Raw genomic sequence first — 20,042 nt, 5'->3', positions numbered from 1 at the left:
AGAGTTAGAATAACTCTATAGTCTAATATGTCTGCTGTGTGTGTATTGCAGGCAGAGATGGGCAGGGAGATCCATGCTATAGCATCCTCTAGTAAACCGCTGGGCTCATGGATTGCTCAGAGAGGGATTCAGGAGTGTAGGGAGGCCTGTGGTGGACATGGATACCTGGCCAGTCAGTCTCACACACACACACGCACACACACACACACACACACACACACACACACACACACACACACACACACAAATAAATACACACCTAACTACCTTCTCCCTCTTTCTCAGTGAACCGGCTGGGTGATCTGCGTAATGACAATGACCCAAACTGCACATATGAAGGAGACAACAACGTCTTGCTGCAACAGACCAGCAACTACCTGCTCAGCTGGCTCCATGCTAAACACCGCGGTCAGTCCTCTATGCACTGAGGAATTATTAAACTATATTAAGCTTTTAATGTTAGGGGGGCGCTGGTAAAAGGTTGCACTGTAGTAGCACCAAAATTCCTTCAAAAGGCTGACTTTAAAGTTGAGTTCTTTCTCTCTAAGGGTTGTGCCGATTGGTAATCATAACGCTTTTTGATGATTACCAGGATTTTTTGGACCATGTACAATAACAATGAAGGCCCAGTCACTAGCATTCATCACCAATTAGCCAAAATTAGCTAATCGTGATAATCACATATTCATGTTTTTCACCATCACCTTATCGTGGTGAAGAGGGTTGCGTGTCCCTATGAACCTAAGGGCTATGTTGTTTGGAGCCTGGTGCTTGTTGTAGGGTCTACCATGCCTAATTGGTCACAGGCGAAGGGCCAGACTAAGAATGGTTTAAAAATACCCTATGATAAAACAAGGAAGAGGAGGAAGTACCCAGCACGGAGGAAGCCCAGGGCCCATGTCTGGAGCCAGGCCCAGAGGTGGTCAAGGAAGCCGTCCGACTGTAGAAGGAGTCCTTCCGGGATATGTTATCCCGGACGACTCCGGAGGCAGTTGCAAGGTACAGGTGCAAGGTAAAGGGCTGCATCCTCTGCTGTGAAAGAGGCAATGCAGCGGGTTTGGGAGAAGTTCGGAGAAGCCAAGGAGAAGGACTTTTGGCTGGCACCAAGGTGCTTCTGGAAAACTGTCTGCCACTTCAGGAGTGGAAAACGGTGAACCATCAAAGCTATGTGCAGTAAGGATGGGAGGCTGTTGACCTCAACTGAACGGAGCTGCTGAGTCCAACTAACATGCCCTCTACGATGGAGGCAGAGCTGTAGGATGATGGGGGATTGTTGTCAATTTCCCTGGTGGAAGTCACTGAGGTCAAACAACTCCACAGTGGCAAAGCCCCAATTGATGAGATCTGTCCAGAAATGCTGAAAGCTTTGAGTGTGGAGGTGCTGTCTTGGATGAAATGCCTCTTCAACATTGCGTGGATGTCTGGGACAGTGCCCAAGGATTGGCAGACTGGGGTGGTGGTTTCCCTGTTCAAAAAGGGGTACCAGAGTGTGTGTGCCAATTACGGGGGTATCCCACTTCTCAGCCTCACTGGTGAAGTCTACTCCAGGGTGCTGGAAATGAGGGTTGGTCCAATAGCCGAACTACCTGGTTGTGTAACAACACATTAGCTTTTCACTCACAAGGATCATGGAGGGGGCCTGGGAGTATGCTCATGCAACATGTGTTTTGGGGATCTGGAGAAGGCGTATGATCAGGTCACCCGGGAATGTGTCTGGGTTCTCTGCAGTAAGTCCCAGCTGGGGGTTGGCCCATGCCAGGGCTGCGCTTTGTCATAGGGCTGGGCGATATTGGTATATTACCATATATTTTCAAACGAGATATGAGATTGGACAATACCGTTTGTATCGATACGGTTTAATGTTGTGTTACATGACCCATTTCTTCTGTAAAGCCGTGCCTGTTCCTCTCACTCTACGCGCAGCTCCGCAATTTCAAAAGGAGAAAATACTGGCGTTAGCTAGGGTGACCATATTTTGATTCCAAAAAAAGAGGACACTCGCCCGACCTCGAGACACAAATTCAGACAGGCTTAATTAACGGTTAATGAACATGCCTCAATGGTGCAAAAATAACTTCTGTAATAAAATAAAATCTGTAACAACCTGTAAGAAAATAATATCTCTTTTAAAATAAATAAATAATATGAAATAATGTTGTAAATATGACCTCTTCTGTGTTAGAAAATCCAGCTTCAACAAAATATCTCTTAATACCTTTTCAGTGTAATAAGATAAATAATAAAGACACTGAAACGCATGTGCCAGCTTTGCACATGGTGCACTCCGCCTGGACCGGACAAGTTATTTTATGGTTGTACGCAGGCTCCACGCGGAGCTCTTCGCCGTAGCCTGATGTTAATACTTGTGCGCTGGTGTGTGTTAGTGATGGGTCGTTTGCGCGAATGAGTCGGCTCTAAGAGCCGGCTCTTGTAGGTGAACGACGGGGGCTGGCTCGCATATCCGAAGAGCCGACTCTATTTTTAAAAATATAGCCTATAGAAATTAAATTATTATGTAATAATGAGTGAATTTTATTTTATTTAAAATAATTGACTAATTCAAAGAACAAAAAAATAATTATATAGGCACACATTAGTTTTGACTGTCTGATCAGCCTCACATTCTGTTCCTGTCAATCATACACAAGGTGTCAACCAATTATACGGCATGAGGGAGGGGCCGAGCCATCATACACACACACACACACACACACACACACACACACACACACACACACACACACACACACACACACAGTCAAACTCTGAGGAGAGGACAGAGGAGAGGAAAAACAGCTCTGAAAACAAAACAAAAGCAGGAAAATGAGTCGGAAGCACAGCAGCATTTGGAATCATCTTAATGATGTAGACAATGTTAAAGCACAGTGTAGAATTTGCCAAAACAAAATCTCATATAAAGCCGGTTCTACGCACAACCTACACCGGCATATGCAAACTGTGCACCAAACTGTGAAGATAGCGGATCTTCGAGAAACTAGCGGTTGCGCTAGTGACGGTGGTGGAGCGACTGGAGCCAGCACCTCACGTGGAGATGTATCCACTCAGTCAAGTAGGCCTAATCTGCGACCCACAGCAACGCAGTCTTCATTTCATTTCATTTAATAATTTAATTAGAATTGTTTTTCAAACCTATCATAGTCAAAACATACGTTTTTTAAAGAGCCGTTTGTGAGCCAAAAGAGCCGGCTCTTTTCAGTGAGCTGAGTCAAACGAGCCGGCTCAGGAAAAGAGCCGGAATGCCCATCACTAGTGTGTGTGCGAGCCGGCAGTCTGTGTGTGTGGGGAGTGGGTGATAGAGCGAGGGAGAATTAAGTGAGAGAGGTGGCCGCGAGTGAGTACGACTCTAGAGTCATAGCGAGAGAAACAAAGTGTCTCCCCTGTGTTTTCTGACCACGGGGGGAAATCTTTAGCAGACAACGCCCGGCATCTTGTGTGCAATGCTGCTCCGCTGTCTGCTCTGGTCCCTGTCTGCCCTGGTCCCTGTCTGCTCTGGTCCCTGTCTGCTCTGGTCCCTGTCTGCCCTGGTCCCTGTCTGCTCTGGTCCCTGTCTGCTCTGGTCCCTGTCTGCCCTGGTCCCTGTCTGCTCTGGTCCCTGTCTGCTCTGGTCCCTGTCTGCCCTGGTCCCTGTCTGCTCTGGTCCCTGTCTGCTCTGGTCCCTGTGCATGCGCGTTGCAGAGCCGCCCACAAAGCAGCCTCTCAGGAATTATGTCACAAAACAAAGTACCGTAGCATTGTGTGCAAAGCGCCAGTCAATTTAAGTACACGCTTAATGGTCCCATGAAAAACAGTGAAAACCGGACATTTTCATGAATTTATAAAACCCCCCCGGACGCCCCGGACAGTACGTAAAAAGTGGACATGTCCGGGCAAAAGAGGACGTTTGGTCACCCTAGCGTTAGCATTGTCAGAAAAGATAGTATTTCAACTTAGCATGTTTCCTTAATATTTGACGACGCATTGGGGTCATTTTGGGGATTTATTACAGTAAATATATTACATATTGGACTTGAATGTGATGCTTTCATCTAAAAAGATATTGAAAATATTTTATTTAAAATATGTTAAAAACAACAGCCTACCTTGTTTCATTCAATGAGATTTTATTCAAATTATTTTCAAATAAAAACATTTTCTTTACAAAAACAAGATTTGGTCTTCAAAAAGTATTTTTCCAAAAATGAGTCTTGAAAGAGGGCGGGTCCTCTTATAATCAGGGGCGTCTTATATTCAGACCAATACAGTATTTTTGTACACTGTGACATCATATTGGGGGTTGTGGGAGAAGTAAAGCTTTAGATTGTTCTTGTTTTTGTTCTGTTTAACTAGTCCTGACACATGCGTTATGAGCTATATTTAAAAAAGAAATCTGCTTCATTCTCCCTGTTCACAAAGGCTTCCCTCTGTGCACCATGAGGAAAATTAATGTTAGACATATTACGAGATCTCAATTTTCAAGGTGAATTCTCAGTAAATGTCGTGTATAAGGCAATTAGACCATGTATTGGCAACCTCAGACACTGACAGAATTCATTGTGAGCACAGGAACTCTGATCTCCAAAGTTTCAGCTGCTGTGTTGTGCGGTTTCAGATGGTGTGCGCATTCGGTCTCCTCTTCACACTGTGGATTTCCTGGATGATTCCCACAAGATCCTGGAAAGCAGGTTCACAGCAAGAATGATGGAGGAGTGTATGGACTCTGCAGGTACTCCTAGAACTAAAGAAGGGATTATTCCCTGAACGCAACATGGTATCTAAATATCACACATACAAAAATTCTACTGATTGCATTTCTAGAGTTGTTTCTCAGTTTAACATAGTGAGTGTACTCCCTGTTCATCATATCAGTGCCACTGGCAGCCTATAAGTGGCTGGTGTGTTTCCTGCTGGAAGAGAGCCAGAAGAGGCTGGAGCAGGAGATGGCCTCGGGAAAGGAGGAGTTTGAGGCCCGTAACAACAGCCAGGTAAGACACACACACAAACAGAGACACACAGACACACCACTGCACAGAGCATATTTTTTGCCAATAACCTAAGCTTCTGATGTAACTCATTATCAAAACAAAGCATTGGAAGTGATGTCTCAGAATTGAATTGCTGTCCACAGAAGATAGACATGTTGCGTCATCTCTCCAGGCCAGCTGATTAGAAACAGAAATAAATGGTGTTAAGTAAAAAAGAGGTATGAGTTTTGGACTCTTTACAGAGTCTTGGCTGCCATCATATGGTTTGTGTTATGTCACAGATGCAGGCCGGAGGTCAGACACAGTGTCAGACGGGTGTGTGCTGTGGTTCTGGGAAATGTGTGTGTCACTGGATTCAGTAATATATGTCACTTGTTTTTGAGCAATTAATGACATACGCACATGTAACAATGTTCAGTGTAGCAATGTAACAGTCTCTAGAGAGTGAGTCATTTAGTATGTTGATTGAGGTTGTTGAGTGTACATGTGCAGTTTTTGAAAAAAGTTGAATTAGTCAAGTCCAAGAAGGTACTGTAAGGTGTACAGTGTGATTCTTTTTTTTTCAAAAAGCAGAGCTAGAGCTAGTAGAACCATAACTTGACACCCCCTCTGCTATTGAGAGTTTTTAAGTTTTAAAAGCACAGTAGAAGCTTTACCGGCATCAGTGTGCGTATTGTACGTATTTTGAAGGGTTAATAACCACAACAAAGAACAAATCACACAACTCCGCATTTTTTTTAAGTCTTGCTTGTCGCTGTAGAAATGTAAACGCATGCAAGCTAGCTAGTAGCTAGCTCTTATCGCTACTATATAGGTTATGTTTATCTCATAAAGATCTTGGACTTAAGACTTAATGGTATGGTTTATAGCTGATGTAGGCAGTTTTTGCAAAAAATTCATAATAACCTTTAAGTGGTCTGAGAGAAAACTAGTACTCTGGCACCTCGTCTTGGCCCTGTTTTCAGGCTTTAGAAAATCTAGCCTTTTACGGGAGACTGGCCAATCACAGGTCATTTCAGTGCCCTGCTATGCCATGAACTACTACAACTACTATTTCTAGTCATAGTTCGATTATCTTTATTGTGACTATTATTGCCACTGTTCATCACACCCCCAACCGGCACCGTCAGACACCGCCTACTGAGAGTCTGGGTTTGTCCCAGGCTTCTCCCTAAAAAGGAATATTTCACTAAAGTTGCACTAAATGCTTGCTCTTGGAGGAATTACTGAAAATGTTGGGTCTTTGTAAAATATAGAGTGTGGTCTAGACCTACTCTATCTCTAAAGTGTCTTGAGAGAACTCTTGTTATGATTTGATATTATAAATAAAATTGAATTGAAAATGAATTTAATGTGAATTAGGTTTCTTACTTCTTAAATAGAATCAGTATCACTTTTGATGGAGCTAGCTCGGCAGTTTCACCCTACTCTTAGACTTTGTGATTTATAGTATTGACTAGAGCTAACACTGTAAAGATTAATAATCTAATTGGACTCTCATTTCATGTACAAAGATTAAAACTTACCCATGATATAAGCATATGAACTGTGATAACAGTGGCTTGATGTTGTTTGATGATGAGTTTATAGCAGAAATAAAAAATGATGCTATAAATGTTTCCTTGTGTGTGTGTGTGTGTGTGTGTGTGTGTGTGTGTGTGTGTGTGTGTGTGTTTAGGTCTACCACTGTCGCTCCCTGGCCATCGCCTACATAGAACACAACTGCCTCCAGAGGTTTGTGGAAGAAAAAGTTATCTCAGGTCCAATTCAGTGGCTGGTTCAGATGAGTTTTATTCACTGCGCAGAGGATACAGAAAGGGCTCAAGAAGCTGTAAGATTCTCAGAGTTTCTGGCCAGGGTTTTACAGAATGCAAGGTTACAGAAAGCAACACAATAACTGAGAAGACATTCACAAGACTATCTGAGTAGATTTGCATGTCTGCTCAAACTATTGAAGAAAAAAAAAAGGTCCTTTATTTAAATGAGGTGTGAATCTCCACTGGAGCCAACCTGGGCTCTAAACAAAAGCTCTCACTCACAGTGACCAAAGTAAAATGCTTTGTTAGACAAAAGACAGACAGACTTCATTAATTTAGGAGACACTAAAAGTGTGTTGATCAGGGAAAATAATAGGAACTACATCAGTGAGCAGGAAAGAGGATATACGGATAAAATGAGACTTAAACTGCTAGGTAAATCATTTTCTTCTACAGGTTTCATGAGCTGACTACTGATACGGACACACCAGCTGGTCTCAGACCTGTACTAAGCAAGCTGTGTGCCCTGTATGGGCTGTGGAGCCTCAGCAACCACATGGCCACACTCTACCAGGGTGTGTACTGTACTCTATATACTACATGCATCAATCTAGATAACACATTCCATTGTATAGATATTTGTAACACAGTTTTGTTACTGCAAAGGTAATTACTTGAGTGGAAGGAAACCCACAGACTTTGTCCAGATGGCCATTCTCACTCTCTGCTCCCAGGTACAGAAACATTCCATTTATTCCATACGTAAGGGTTAAAGGTGACATATCATGCTTTTCCGTGTTTTCTGTCATATCCACAATGTTATAATGTTGGATTTTCATGTTAAACGTGGCCAAAATAATTAGGTAAACTTATTTTAGACAAATCTCCGTGAGCTAAAATGTTCAGATTTCCAACTATTCGAACACTCCAGTTTCAACAGTTTTTTCTACTCACAGCTAAGTGTTACGCAACTCTAAGCCAGCCTTCTATGATTATTCATCTGATCCATGTAGGCAGAACTGGAGTGTTTTTTTTTTTTCAGCCACTGCAGTGTTAACATTATCGCATGTAATTTCATGCTAACGGCAGTAAAAGATGTCATCTTGGCTACCAATGTCGTAAAATTCTCCCAAATTTCGGGTCACATTACTGCTGAAACATGTCCGATTGGGTAGTGTTTGGTTCAGAAGCCTTTATCTGTGATTCTTGACGGTAGAAATGGCTGCTTCGTTCCATTACAATCTAACGTTAGCATACTGCTAACTTTTAAGTAGCTACATGCTAACGCGTAATAGCTGTAATCTCGGCCAATGTTGGTCATTTCTACCTAAATTCTGATTACTTTACTGCTGGGACATGTCCGGTTGTGTAATATTTGGTTTAGAAGCCTTTGTTGGTGATTTTTCACGGTACAAAGTCCTGCTATATACTCCGTTGCAGTAGCTCCAGATCTGGAGTTTCCAGGAAGCGTGCTGGCCAATCAGAGTAGTAGTAGTAGTAGTTCTAGTACTATATATATATATATATATATTATAATATATATATATATATATATATATTATAATATATATATATATTATAATAGGTACAGGTTAAAGCCTCTGAACACACACACACACACGTGTTTTCAGTTATTCTGGCGATTTACACTGTCCCGAATTAGTTGACTTTACTAGAAATTTGCGTGGAAACCCGTTAAACCACTTAAGTTTTTACACAAGGTGAAACTTAACAGCTCCAGATGTATTAACACAGAGTGGTAAGTTGATGCTGTAGACAAATCAAGTTTACATTAGTAGTCATTACTAAATATTATTAGTAAAACATAAATTATGTTGTTGTGGAGTCATGTTGAAATATAACAAACATAAAATATTAGGCTATATTTAACACAACTAAATTAAGAACTTGTTCTTAGAAATATGTTTATTTTATTTTATGACAGTATAATTTTAAGAACAGTGTATTCGATACATTTGTTCCGATAAAACAGAAAGGATATCCAAACATAGATTGTAATTATGGTATATGTTATAGTGTTTATTGTTATGAGGTCCCTTTCTTGTGTCTGCCCATACTTCCTGACGGTCTTCATTAAGCTGAATGATGAAGTCATGATGCTGCCCCCCCACCTGACTTTAAGCTCAACCTGACCTGCTCTGTCTGTGTGTCTCCTCCAGCTGAAGGATGATGCAGTAGCATTGGTGGATGTTTTGGCACCTACTGATTTCATTCTCAACTCACCTATTGGCAATGCTGATGGACAGGTAAAGACATACATACACATAAAACCTATTTATACTTCAGTACATAGGCGGAAATCGTGGGAGGGTCGGGGAGGTCAGGACCCATCCCTTCTGAGGGTTGCCCCCCCCCCAAAAAAAAATATAATTAAAACCACACTGTGTATGGTACATAATGTACACTTTAAATTATTGTGTAAGTAGTAAAACAATACAAATGCAAAAGGGGCAAAAAAATGCATTTGAAGTAAAAAAAAACATTTTGAGTCCCCCTTGCCTCACAGTGGTTTGGTCCACCGCTTGGTTTCCTCCCTTTACGTTAACGTATTCAGACGTCCGGTGGGACTCGTGCGAGAGAACGAGTTGCATCAGTAAGTAGTCTGGCAAGGCTCTTTTATTCAGATGAAGTGATTATTTTCTCTAATACAGATATTGCTGAGTCATTAATAAATTAGTCATGACAAAAAAAGGATGTATTTTTTCAAGACTGCGCTATGTTAGCAGGTATAAAGTTACTTAGCTTGTTTGGTAGCTTGTTGGATAGTTAATTAGTTAGCTTGCTAATTCAACTCACCGCGCTTTCAGCGTTATTATAGAACCCACGTAACTTCTAGGAAAGGCCCGCCCTACGAAGCAGCTCGATTGGTTGGGGTTAGGCATTGACCTTGAGTGGTTAAGGTTAGGATAGCCAATTGGTCATTGGGATAGTGGTTAGGGTTAGGGGAGGTTAGGGTTAGGTTTAATGCTATTGACCTGAACAAATTGGGTTACGTTACCTTGCGTAAGCATTGACGTCTGGACAATAGTAGTGTGTTAATGCTATTGAAGGGCGGGCCTTTCCTATAAGTTGCGTACGTTCCATAATAACGCGTGCTTTCATGCTACACACTGGTCATAAAAAATGAGCCGAACAAAGTGTCACTCATCTGATGAGAGCGCTGTGCTTTTCTACGCTGTGACAAGAGTGTATGAATGTAACATTAAGTTGTTAAACTTTACTAATTTAGTGGCCGGCTGGCCAGTTAGTTAGCTTGCTTGCTAGGAGGCTCAGTTCTCAGTTCAGCATCATCTGTATTAGAGAAAAGAATCACTTCATCTGATGTGAATTAGCCCTCCCAATCTACTTACTGGATTTCCACAACTACACATATCCTATACAAGGACAATTTCGCATGTATTATTTGTGTCCCCTTCAATAATTGCTCTTAAGATTTTTTATGTTTATTGTCCCCCCCTAACTGTTATGATATTTACGCCCATGCCTCAGTATTTTGAGTTGTGCACATAAATAATGCAAGAATTGTCATGTCATACCAACACATTTAGGGTGCTGCTGACAGGTTTAGGGGTTACCTCTTCTTTTTATTAGATTAGAGCATATGAGAGGCTATAACTTGATTATTCTTTGAGGAAACACTTATCTTGTTATGCATGTTATGTTTTAATATCAAATACCCCAGGGTTATTGTAACAATAAACAGTGAACCTCAATTTTAATATCACAATCTTTGCAGCACCAACTAAATACTCAAAGGAAACATTTTAGCTCTTTATATTCTCTAGGAATAACCAATAAACACAGTATCAGTGTATTGTTTTTATCATACCATACAGTTGTTTTTTCTCTCTCAGTATCTCCTAATTCCCATGAAGTCCCACTGTGAGACATGTAGTCAGTCGGGTTAAGTCTCATTACTGGAAGAAGACTGCAGCACTTTGGCTGCTGTCTTTCTCTCTTCCAGGAAAACATACAGGGTTGTGTTTGGTCATAAATTGCGTTTTGACGGTTGTTGACAATGACTCTCTGCACTGCCTGGGAACTTCCTATATTCATGAAAAAAGGCTCAACTGATATTTGTTTTGTCTGAGAAATGAAGACGTCATGCAGACCCACAGTGTATCTTACTCTGGGTCAGCCTCAGGGTTTGTCAAGTTTATTTCTGCAGCAAAATTGGTCTTTTATCTGTAATATTTAACTTTTAGTAAAGTTTATAGTTTAAAACCATTGACTTCTATTCTGTATATACTGCATTGCTTTCTCCATTATCCTCCTTACCTGAAAAAACATTTGTAAGCCTGTATGGGTCTTAATAAGGGTTCCAATATTTCCAATATGACACATTAGAAGAATCCAGATGACTAATGGGCAGAACTATGTAGAAAATACATTACCAGGCAATATCATGTTTGAGTTTGCTGTGTGTCCTGGTGACTTTTTTTTAATTCATTAAAAACAATTTAATAGTTTCCATGAAAGGGGCGGCGGGATTCTTTGTCATCAGTAATATAGTTTATCATCTGCATATAAGAAAAGCTTCTACTTCTTTTATATCTTTACAAAAATGTATATATCAGGTGGTTCCAGTGCCATTACAAAGAAAAGCAGAAAGATAGGACACATCAGTCTGTGAAGATGTCTAGTACTAGTAGTGTCAGTAGTAGCAGTACAGAAATAACGGAAGGGATGCCATTGTCTGGATCTGAGATTTAGCATGCAGCATTTTCAAATGTCATTATGTCCTCAATAGTAAATAATTGCAATTATTGTATTCATTTCTACAATTAACAGAGATCTTCATTATTAAATGTAAACTTTTTTTTTGAATCAAGCATCATGTACATTTTGACACAGATCCCCTGTATGCTGGGTTTCCACAGGCAGCATTTTTCAAGCGGTGAACATCCGGGGGACTTCGCCACCGTCAGCAGATTTCGCTCGTACCGCTGTTCTCATAGGGAATGAATTGAATCACTGTGCCGTTATTTCAGCTGCCTGTTGAAACCCAGCGGTAGACAAAATGTTAGTAATGCAGGACCTTACCATTTCAGTTCATTTTTATCTTTATTTTGAACGCTTTAAAAAAAATGAACAAAAGGGGAAAAAAAAGTCATAACATTAAAAAAAACACACAACACACACTAGACCTGTTTGAAAAGAGATAGGACTAACCCTAGGCTTGTCAAGTCCTACCCTCAGTCTTTACCATAGACAAGTGCTCTTGTCTATGGTAAAGACTATGGGTAGGAATCACCAGAGGCCTCACGATACAATATCATCACGATGCTAATGTCACGATACGATATTGCGATTTTAAACATATTGCAATATTCATAATTGCAATTTATTACCTTTTTTCCAACTTCAAATTTTTCCCAATTTCAAATGATGTCCCCAAAAGGAAACTTTGTCAACAACTGTTTTATCTAAAAAGATACATTTCACTGTTTCACTTCAATTTTATTGCTGCAAAATGGGATTTTCATGCAGATAAACTGACCAACACATATAGATCAATACTTTGCCTCTGTGTATCGAAATAGTATTGCCACGGAAAATATTGCGATACTATGCTGTATCGATTTTTTTCCCCCACCCCTAGTAAAGACTAACTAAACAGACAATTTAAAAAACTACAAAAATACTACTCCAATTTACGTCCTACTCTCTTAAGCTATTAAGAAAAGAAAAAAAGCAAGCACCATTAAAATCAGTGAGATTTACATTCTCCTTCCTCACTTCTGTATTTTTCAAAAATCTATCTTTTGTACATTTAAAAAAAGAAAAATTCCATTATATTTATATATTGATCGTTTTGTCGAGATCATTCCACAAAACAACCCCACAAATTGAAATACATATACTTTTGAGTTTGGTCCGAGCATACTGTTACAAATTTGCTATTGTGATGTAGTGCTCGACAGTATATTCCAAAACAAAATGTTTCAAAAGACCATAAACCAACTGATACACGATTAATATGGAGCCTTTGGGGCCCCTTTGAGGCCTTAGGGCGGTTGCCTGCCTCATAATTCAGATTGCCTTGGATATGAGTCAACATCATGATTAATGATTAATCTTCATTAGATCTGCTCTAGTAAAGATGTGCAGCTGGTCACTTGCAAACAGCATAGAATGCTGAAATTACACATGGTTCAATGCAGCTTCTGACCATGCTCATTTGTCATGTCCTTCTAATCCTCTTTCCTGTAAATTTATAATAACAATAAAATGATGCAGAAAAGAAACCGTGTAAAGTCAGAGTTACTCTGCCAAGTTTCTCAGCAGGCCGTCCTGCTCTGAATTACTCCAGAATTTTTATTAACCCACATAAACAAACTTCCTATTCAGCTGCAGCATGCAAATACATAGTGAGGTTCCGAGCCATAATTCATCAAATCTGTTTTGGTTGTTTGCCTGAAATCAGAAAGAGTTGTGACATGTGGAAGGCTTGTAGTATGTTTATAGTATCCTCAAGATGACAGCTTTGCCTCTTCTTGGGGTTGGTGCGGAGCCAAAAGGCACTTTAATTGCCGGTTTCTGATGTCTATTTAGACAGGAAGTGATGATGCCAGCTTAGATCATACAGGGAGGGAACTCTGTCATATCAAAACATGGCATGAAGAAGATGTCCTCCCTAAGTTTGGGTATCGTTTACCATGAGTTTACGCAATGCAATTGAATGCACCATCAGGTCCCTTCAGTGTTGTTTCTCAACATCTCCGACTGCGGCAGTGTCCATGGTGTCTCAAAATGCAGCTAGTCTCCTCTGTGTCTTTAGCTGCAGATGGTTGGACGTCCCGCTTTTGGAATCCATTCCAGTGAAATACAGCCACACTTTACACCGTTTAGCTTTCAGTCAAAGTCAGATACTAGCACCAGAGGGCAGCACAAGCTTTCACCAAAATGAGGCACCACAAACTGAAAATAAAAATTCGGTCTGGTGGATTATGATCATATAGGAACCGGTGCCATATTAGCTCCGGGTTCCGATACCCAACCCTAGAATTGGGTGTCTTTTAGCTATACAGTATATTATATCGAGAATGAAATAGGTTACAAGAAAGGTAAGATTAGAAAATAGATCAGGATCTTTTTTTCTCAACAGTGAGCACATCTTCTCCTTGTTTCTCCCTCACGTAGCTTTACAAGAACCTGTGGTCGACAGTGATGCAGGGCAGCCAGGTGCTGGAACGGCCTTCCTGGTGGAAAGAGTTCTGCTCAGACAAGCCGGTGGTCGGATCCCTCCGTCCAAAACTCTAGAACCAACTCAACGACCTCCCTCTACAACCCTGGACATGTGTCTGGAGTGTCCACATTCTAACTCTGTAATTCTAAGTGCAATTTAGAATGTAATGTCCATACACACAACATATTGCCAAAAAAGTGTCCAAAATGTTGTATACAGAGTACCTTATCAACTGTTTATTATGAAACGCTGGAATCCTGTGCACTCTTTAGAACTCTTGATTCCTGGTCCGACGCTAAACAAATCAAAAAGACTTCGACACACTTATAGACACATGTACTACAAATGAACACCCATAGGAAAGAACAGATGTGACACAAAAAAGCGTTAAGAACTTTAAACTTACATTAGTTAATTTCTATTGAATGACCTACTAAACAAACATCCAGCAGGGACACATGCACAGCTAACAGTTTGCAGCTGTAGCTGACAAGCTAACTAGCAAGTAGCAGCTTAATAGGTCCTAGGCCTAAAAAAAGGCTTAAAAGGGTTGAAGTGCTGCTACTATTTTGGAGCCAGAAGTGACCATATCTGGACAAAACGATGGAGCTGGTTAGGATGACGCGGCTAAGCCAGTGTTTCAGTGGCACTATGCTAAAAAAGGGAAAATCGCAGATTTTCAACCATTATGACCCGAGAACCTGAAAATTAGCATGATATGGGACCATTAAAAACTTTTTTTAAATTTTAACATTGGTCCATTAGAGGCTAAATGATGCTTATTCTTCAACACACTGTCTGGCCTTAGCTTATAAGCTAAACTGAATTATACATTTTAATAATGCAATAATGTAATTTTTGCATTATTTAAAGTAGCAAGGATTAAACTAGCAAGGATTCCAGTGCAGCTTTGTTTGTTATATTTTAAAAATCATTGGTATGGCCAAACTGAGGATCATGACAAGTAGGCTAAATAGCAACCAAGGACTCCTAGTTAACACAATGTAACTTTGAAGTGTTAAATGATCTTTATTGTATTCACAAGAACTTTTGGCCCGCCTTATTGTCGCTTTTTCCAACATTCTTTCCACCATTTCTGACATTTTGGGGACTTTTTTTTTTAAACGTTTGACACTTTTTAAAATGTTTTGGGGATTTTTTTCTTAAAGATTTGGCGCTATTTTTGCTGCTTTTTCAAAGATTTTGCAGCTTATTCCAAAGTTTTTGGCGCTTTTTCCGTCATTTTCTAACCCTATTTCCGACATTTCTGGTGCATCTTTCAATGTTTTTGTCACATTTTCTGACATTCTAGGCATTATTTGACTTTTTCAATGAAATCAAAGCATGTCAATAGACTATATGTCTGGCCCTCGATGCAATTTTCCAGTGTGGCCCTTAAGAGAAGTTGAGTTTGACACTACTGCTCTATGTCAACCTCAGATGTGCACTTTTGATTGGATGATCAGGACTGGAAGACCTGCATACTAGTTAGTATACAAAACGTAGTCAGCAACGAACTCTGTGATGCTTTCACAAGAAAATGTCAGACAGAGAATATCATGATAAGAAGATGATTACTATTTCTGTCGGACTATATTGAGGAGAAAATCGTGCTGAAGGCAAGCAGAAGGAGAAGGGGCAAGAAGAGAAGATACTCAGCATGTGGATCGGGTCGACCACTAATCACAGGGTTGGGGAGTACAATCCCCAGAGGCATATTGCTAAGTGTTTTGATTAAAAGCCATACCAATGCAGCCATCTACCATTGGTGCAACATCATAGAATTCACTTTGTTCAATTCAAGTGTTGTGACACTTTGGTAATGTCATAACCCAGCCCAAGGCTGGACAAAAAAAGGGAGACCACACATGAGTTGTAACTAGAAATTGATTTTACATAACTAAAAAGGGAAGTTAGTGTAATAATAAATTAAATGTAACAGAACCCAAAAGGGTGGAAACCAGGGGGGAGAGAGAGAAGAGAGAGACAGACTGGCTGACTGCCACCAGCTTATAGTCTTGCAACCAGAGCTGGAGAGCTGAATCTCCCTGACAACCTGACCTGGCCCACTATAGGCTTGTGGAAGGAGAGGCCTGCTTAGAGAGGGTTTGGTCATCTACAAATCTATTAAGTAACTCATGCCACATCAACACATGAAATGTGAATGTAAACTATGTTGATTTCTTCTCCACCAGTCAGAAATGTGTTTTTATGGGACATTGCTAACTCACTGAGCTCAACTCGTTTTTCAAGACCGGATTCTGTGAGAGACCCAGAACCTTCACCATTTATAGTATCAGCTGTCTGCCCAAAAACCAAAAACTAAATTACAGGTTGGGTTGTGACACTTAGCAAAATTAAGACGTTTTCTTGAAATAAGACATGAAGGGAGGACAGATGAAGGCAGGAGGGGGAGGAGGATGATTTTTTAAGACAAATTTTGTCAGTGACTTAAAGACACATCACAGGAGCCCATATTTTTGGTTATACAGTATATTGCAAAGATAAAAAAAGACATTAAAATGTCACCACAAGGTTTCCTGGTCCGTCTTTCTGCCACCTCTGCAATAAACCCTCAACACCAGAGTGATAAATCGATGTTAACTCACTTTGCATTGTGAAACAATTCATTATTTCTTGCAAGAGTTACAGCCAACGATGTGATTCATATCAGATTATTTAGTGTCTTGTCTGAAAATGTCTAACCACGGCCATTATTTTCAACAGCACAGTTATGACTGTCTCTGTACTGTGACAGTTAATCTTTTGAGAACCGAAAAGCTTAGTGTCGAGGTTTGTGCAGGCTCCGACCCAAAAATGCAGAGGGTTAAGACGAGGAGGGAGCGTGAAGGTCTTAAATAAAAACAGCTACAACAAAAGGTGTCCTAAAGAAAATGGTTCAAAAACTAGCAAAAGGAACATCCAAAATCACTAGGAACAAAACTACACAGGGAGAGACACGCAGGGAATGACTCGGGGACCGGCAAAGACACACACGTAATGACAATGATCAGACAACAGACAAAGAAAGCACACGGACCAGAGATGGCAAAAGTACTCACTTCCCGTACTTAAGTAGAAGTACAGATACTTGTGTTAAAAAATACTCTGGTAAAAGTAGAAGTACTGAGTTAACTTCTTTACTTAAGTAAAAGTAACAAAGTACAGGCTTTGAAATGTACTTTAAGTACAAAAGTAAAAGTAACCTTGCGAATGACAACCACTTTTTATGCAAAGCTACCTGGACCACACACGTTACTAGAGTGCAAGATGAGAAACTTCAGTGGACATAAAAACCAGGCTCTTTATATGCCATTGTCTACATTTTAAATGGATGTCTGCCAAACATCACATATATGATTATTGTGACAGAGACTGGGACTCCAGCTTAATAAGATTCTGACTGAGTAGCAAGATATGAATTCAATTGTGATTCTGTGAGAATTCACAGATCCAGTTTCTCTTTTTTAATCGTCCCCTTAACATTTAAAGGAATCTACATGTATGTGTGTGTGCTCAAATATAGAAAGAAAATAAAGGATACAATATGAATTACTAAACATAGATTAATTAAGAAGTTCCCCATACTTTTAGAGTTACACAGCACATTGGCCAGGAGTCATACTTGATGCCTCCTAGCCTATCTCAAACATCTCTCTCAGATAAGGCCAGGGATGATTGGGAATGTCTTGCTGCTTGTCTGCCTAATCTCTGGGATCTCTGTTTTCTTCATTTTCAATCATGTCGCCGTCCATACTACTAGTGCTAACGTTACCACCAGTGGTGTAGTCTACGTGATCCGCTGGTATACGCAGTATACCCACTAAGAAAGCTCCAGGATTTCCATATACTCACTTAAAAATGTGCAATGACATGTAACAACATACTTTGCATTATTATTTTGATATATTTTGAATTGTCATCTGTTTTGGCTAATTAAAAGGTATTTCCACCGTAAATTGGTGCATAAAAGTGTGTCAGAATGCAGGAAAATGAAGTCTTTGACGCTCAAAATTTTCCTGGGGGAGGACACCCAAACACCCCCCACTATGATATGGCCCTCCATCCTGGCCCATACATATGCAGTACAGTATACCCACTACAATACATTAGACTACACCACATGTTACCACCATCATGCTGCAATTATTTGCCGCAAATGAATGCAGAATGCTGCCGAATCTGTCGAGTCGTCTTGTAGTGGTGCGTTACATGCAACGTAGCCTACAGTATATTCCCATCCAATTAGATTGAATTCGGTATTGATCACGTGAAAAATAGACGGTAACTCCAGTGAAATTATTTGAAACTTGCTAGTGAGGACTAGATTAGGACCGTATTTAAAGCTGATGCTGGTTTCAAACTTCCCAGGTGTGTCTGTAAAACACGGACAACTTCTCTCTTTTGATGCTTGGGAGTGACGTTGCGTGTAGCAAAGTGAAACCTAGCTAACAGGTGAAGAACACAAACAACTAAATCACTAGCTAACCTACTTTAACTGTGCAGGAACTATAGACCAATACAACAACAGGCTTACATTAACTGACAACATAAGTTATACGACTCACAGTTCTCAAGGACGCACACACACCATCTCAACTGATTATCCTCCGGACAGCAGTCTCTCTTTCTTTTTCTCACTTTTTTTTCTGTGTCATGACGCCCGCCCCGCCCTGGTGTAGGCGCTGTGGTCCGCTTTTTTTTCCGACATTACGACCTCCTGTACAAAACTAAAGTAACGAGCCAATTTTTTAAATGTAAGGAGTAGAAAGTACCGATATTCGTGTTAAAATGTAAGGAGTAAAAGTAAAAAGTCGCCACAAAAAAAAATAGTAAAGTAAAGTAGAAATATCCGAAAAATCTACTTAAGTACAGTAACGAAGTATTTGTACTTCGTTACTTCCCATCTCTGACACGGACTAAATACACAAGGTAACGAGGGCAGTAACGAGGGACAGGTGACATTAGGGCTGATGAACAGGTGGAACACATCAGGGCGGGACAGACAAAAAAACTCAAGGCTTACTAGTAAAACGAGACATGACAAAGGAGAAACAGAGACTACAGAATAAAACAGGAAACTGAAGCATGAGAACATACACACAAGGATGGAACTAGGAAAACAAAAACAGAGAAACAGGAAACGGTGACCAAATGACCAAAATAGGGAATGAATTAACAAAATAAAACAGAAAAAACCCACAACCATAACACTTAGTACCACTCTCATCAATGCAGCATTATTCAAGAAAAGTATACCATGGGAGATCTTTGTCAATATGAGGTATGATGGAGACTGACAGAGACTGGCCAGTTTAGTAGCTCTGATTGCAGCATAGCCGTAGCCTGGCTCCACCCTCCTACGTACTTCCGCTCAATTTTCATTTTCCTTCAGTACTCCGTCTGGGTTTGCGGTGTATTCACGGGTTTCCTCCGGCCAAATTGTTACCGGTCCAATCAGCGAACAGAGGGAGTGGCTGAGAACGATGACGTTGAGGTCAAGCGCTAGTTTGAGTTGGAGTTCCGTAATGGTGGCGGAGAAAGATGCGAGCGAAGCCATTCGGTCCGTTGTGGCAACGCTGCCGAATATCCAGAAGTTAAAGCCCGAGCAAGAACAATCTTTGCTGAGTTTTGTTGGTGGCCATGATGTTGTGGCCCTCCTCTCCACGGGGTTCGGGAAAAGTTTGATTTCCCAGCTCGCTCCGTTAGTGGTGAAGGATTTGGCTAAGGCTAACGCTAGCAATGCTAAGCCGACATCACGACCAACCGTTAGCGATTGGTTATGGTAGATCCAGAGTGGCTCTGGGCAGATCCAATAGTTTTAAACTTCAACAGAGTACCCGCCTTCAAGGAAGTTAACACTTGTCAATGGAGAGTGGCCAGACTCTCTGGACTAATGAAATGGACCAGAGTCTGGTAGGACCAGGCTAGCATAGCCGCAGGTAGCGCTCTACTAAGGACAGTTCTCCACCAACACTGTACGTAAAGTCAGTCTACATAATTGGGAAATGACAAAAAAATAAATAAATACACTTTAAAAAAAGTTTCCTTTAAACATATTGGAAATATTTTTGTTTCCTCCACTTTGGATGG

General features: G+C 40.6%; 1 protein-coding gene across 1 annotated transcript in view; it reads left to right on the top strand.

Moving 5' to 3' along the window:
- The window catches only part of LOC120573313 (peroxisomal acyl-coenzyme A oxidase 3-like), a 31,820-nt gene extending 16,769 nt beyond the window's left edge, over window positions 1-15,051 (top strand). Inside the window, exons 12-20 of the mRNA XM_039822974.1 lie at window positions 52-172; window positions 286-408; window positions 4,610-4,723; window positions 4,867-4,982; window positions 6,661-6,716; window positions 7,196-7,314; window positions 7,406-7,473; window positions 8,920-9,006; window positions 13,904-15,051. Coding sequence (XP_039678908.1) covers window positions 52-172; window positions 286-408; window positions 4,610-4,723; window positions 4,867-4,982; window positions 6,661-6,716; window positions 7,196-7,314; window positions 7,406-7,473; window positions 8,920-9,006; window positions 13,904-14,023 — 924 coding nt within the window. The 3' untranslated portion in view covers window positions 14,024-15,051. The remainder of the gene's footprint in view (window positions 1-51; window positions 173-285; window positions 409-4,609; window positions 4,724-4,866; window positions 4,983-6,660; window positions 6,717-7,195; window positions 7,315-7,405; window positions 7,474-8,919; window positions 9,007-13,903) is intronic.
- Window positions 15,052-20,042: the final 4,991 nt, after the last annotated feature.

This window comes from Perca fluviatilis, chromosome 14 (assembly GCF_010015445.1).
Source record: "Perca fluviatilis chromosome 14, GENO_Pfluv_1.0, whole genome shotgun sequence".
NCBI classification, from domain to species: Eukaryota; Metazoa; Chordata; class Actinopteri; order Perciformes; family Percidae; genus Perca; species Perca fluviatilis.
Note: the sequence above shows the minus strand (reverse complement) of the source record. Positions and strands in the feature narration are given on the sequence as shown.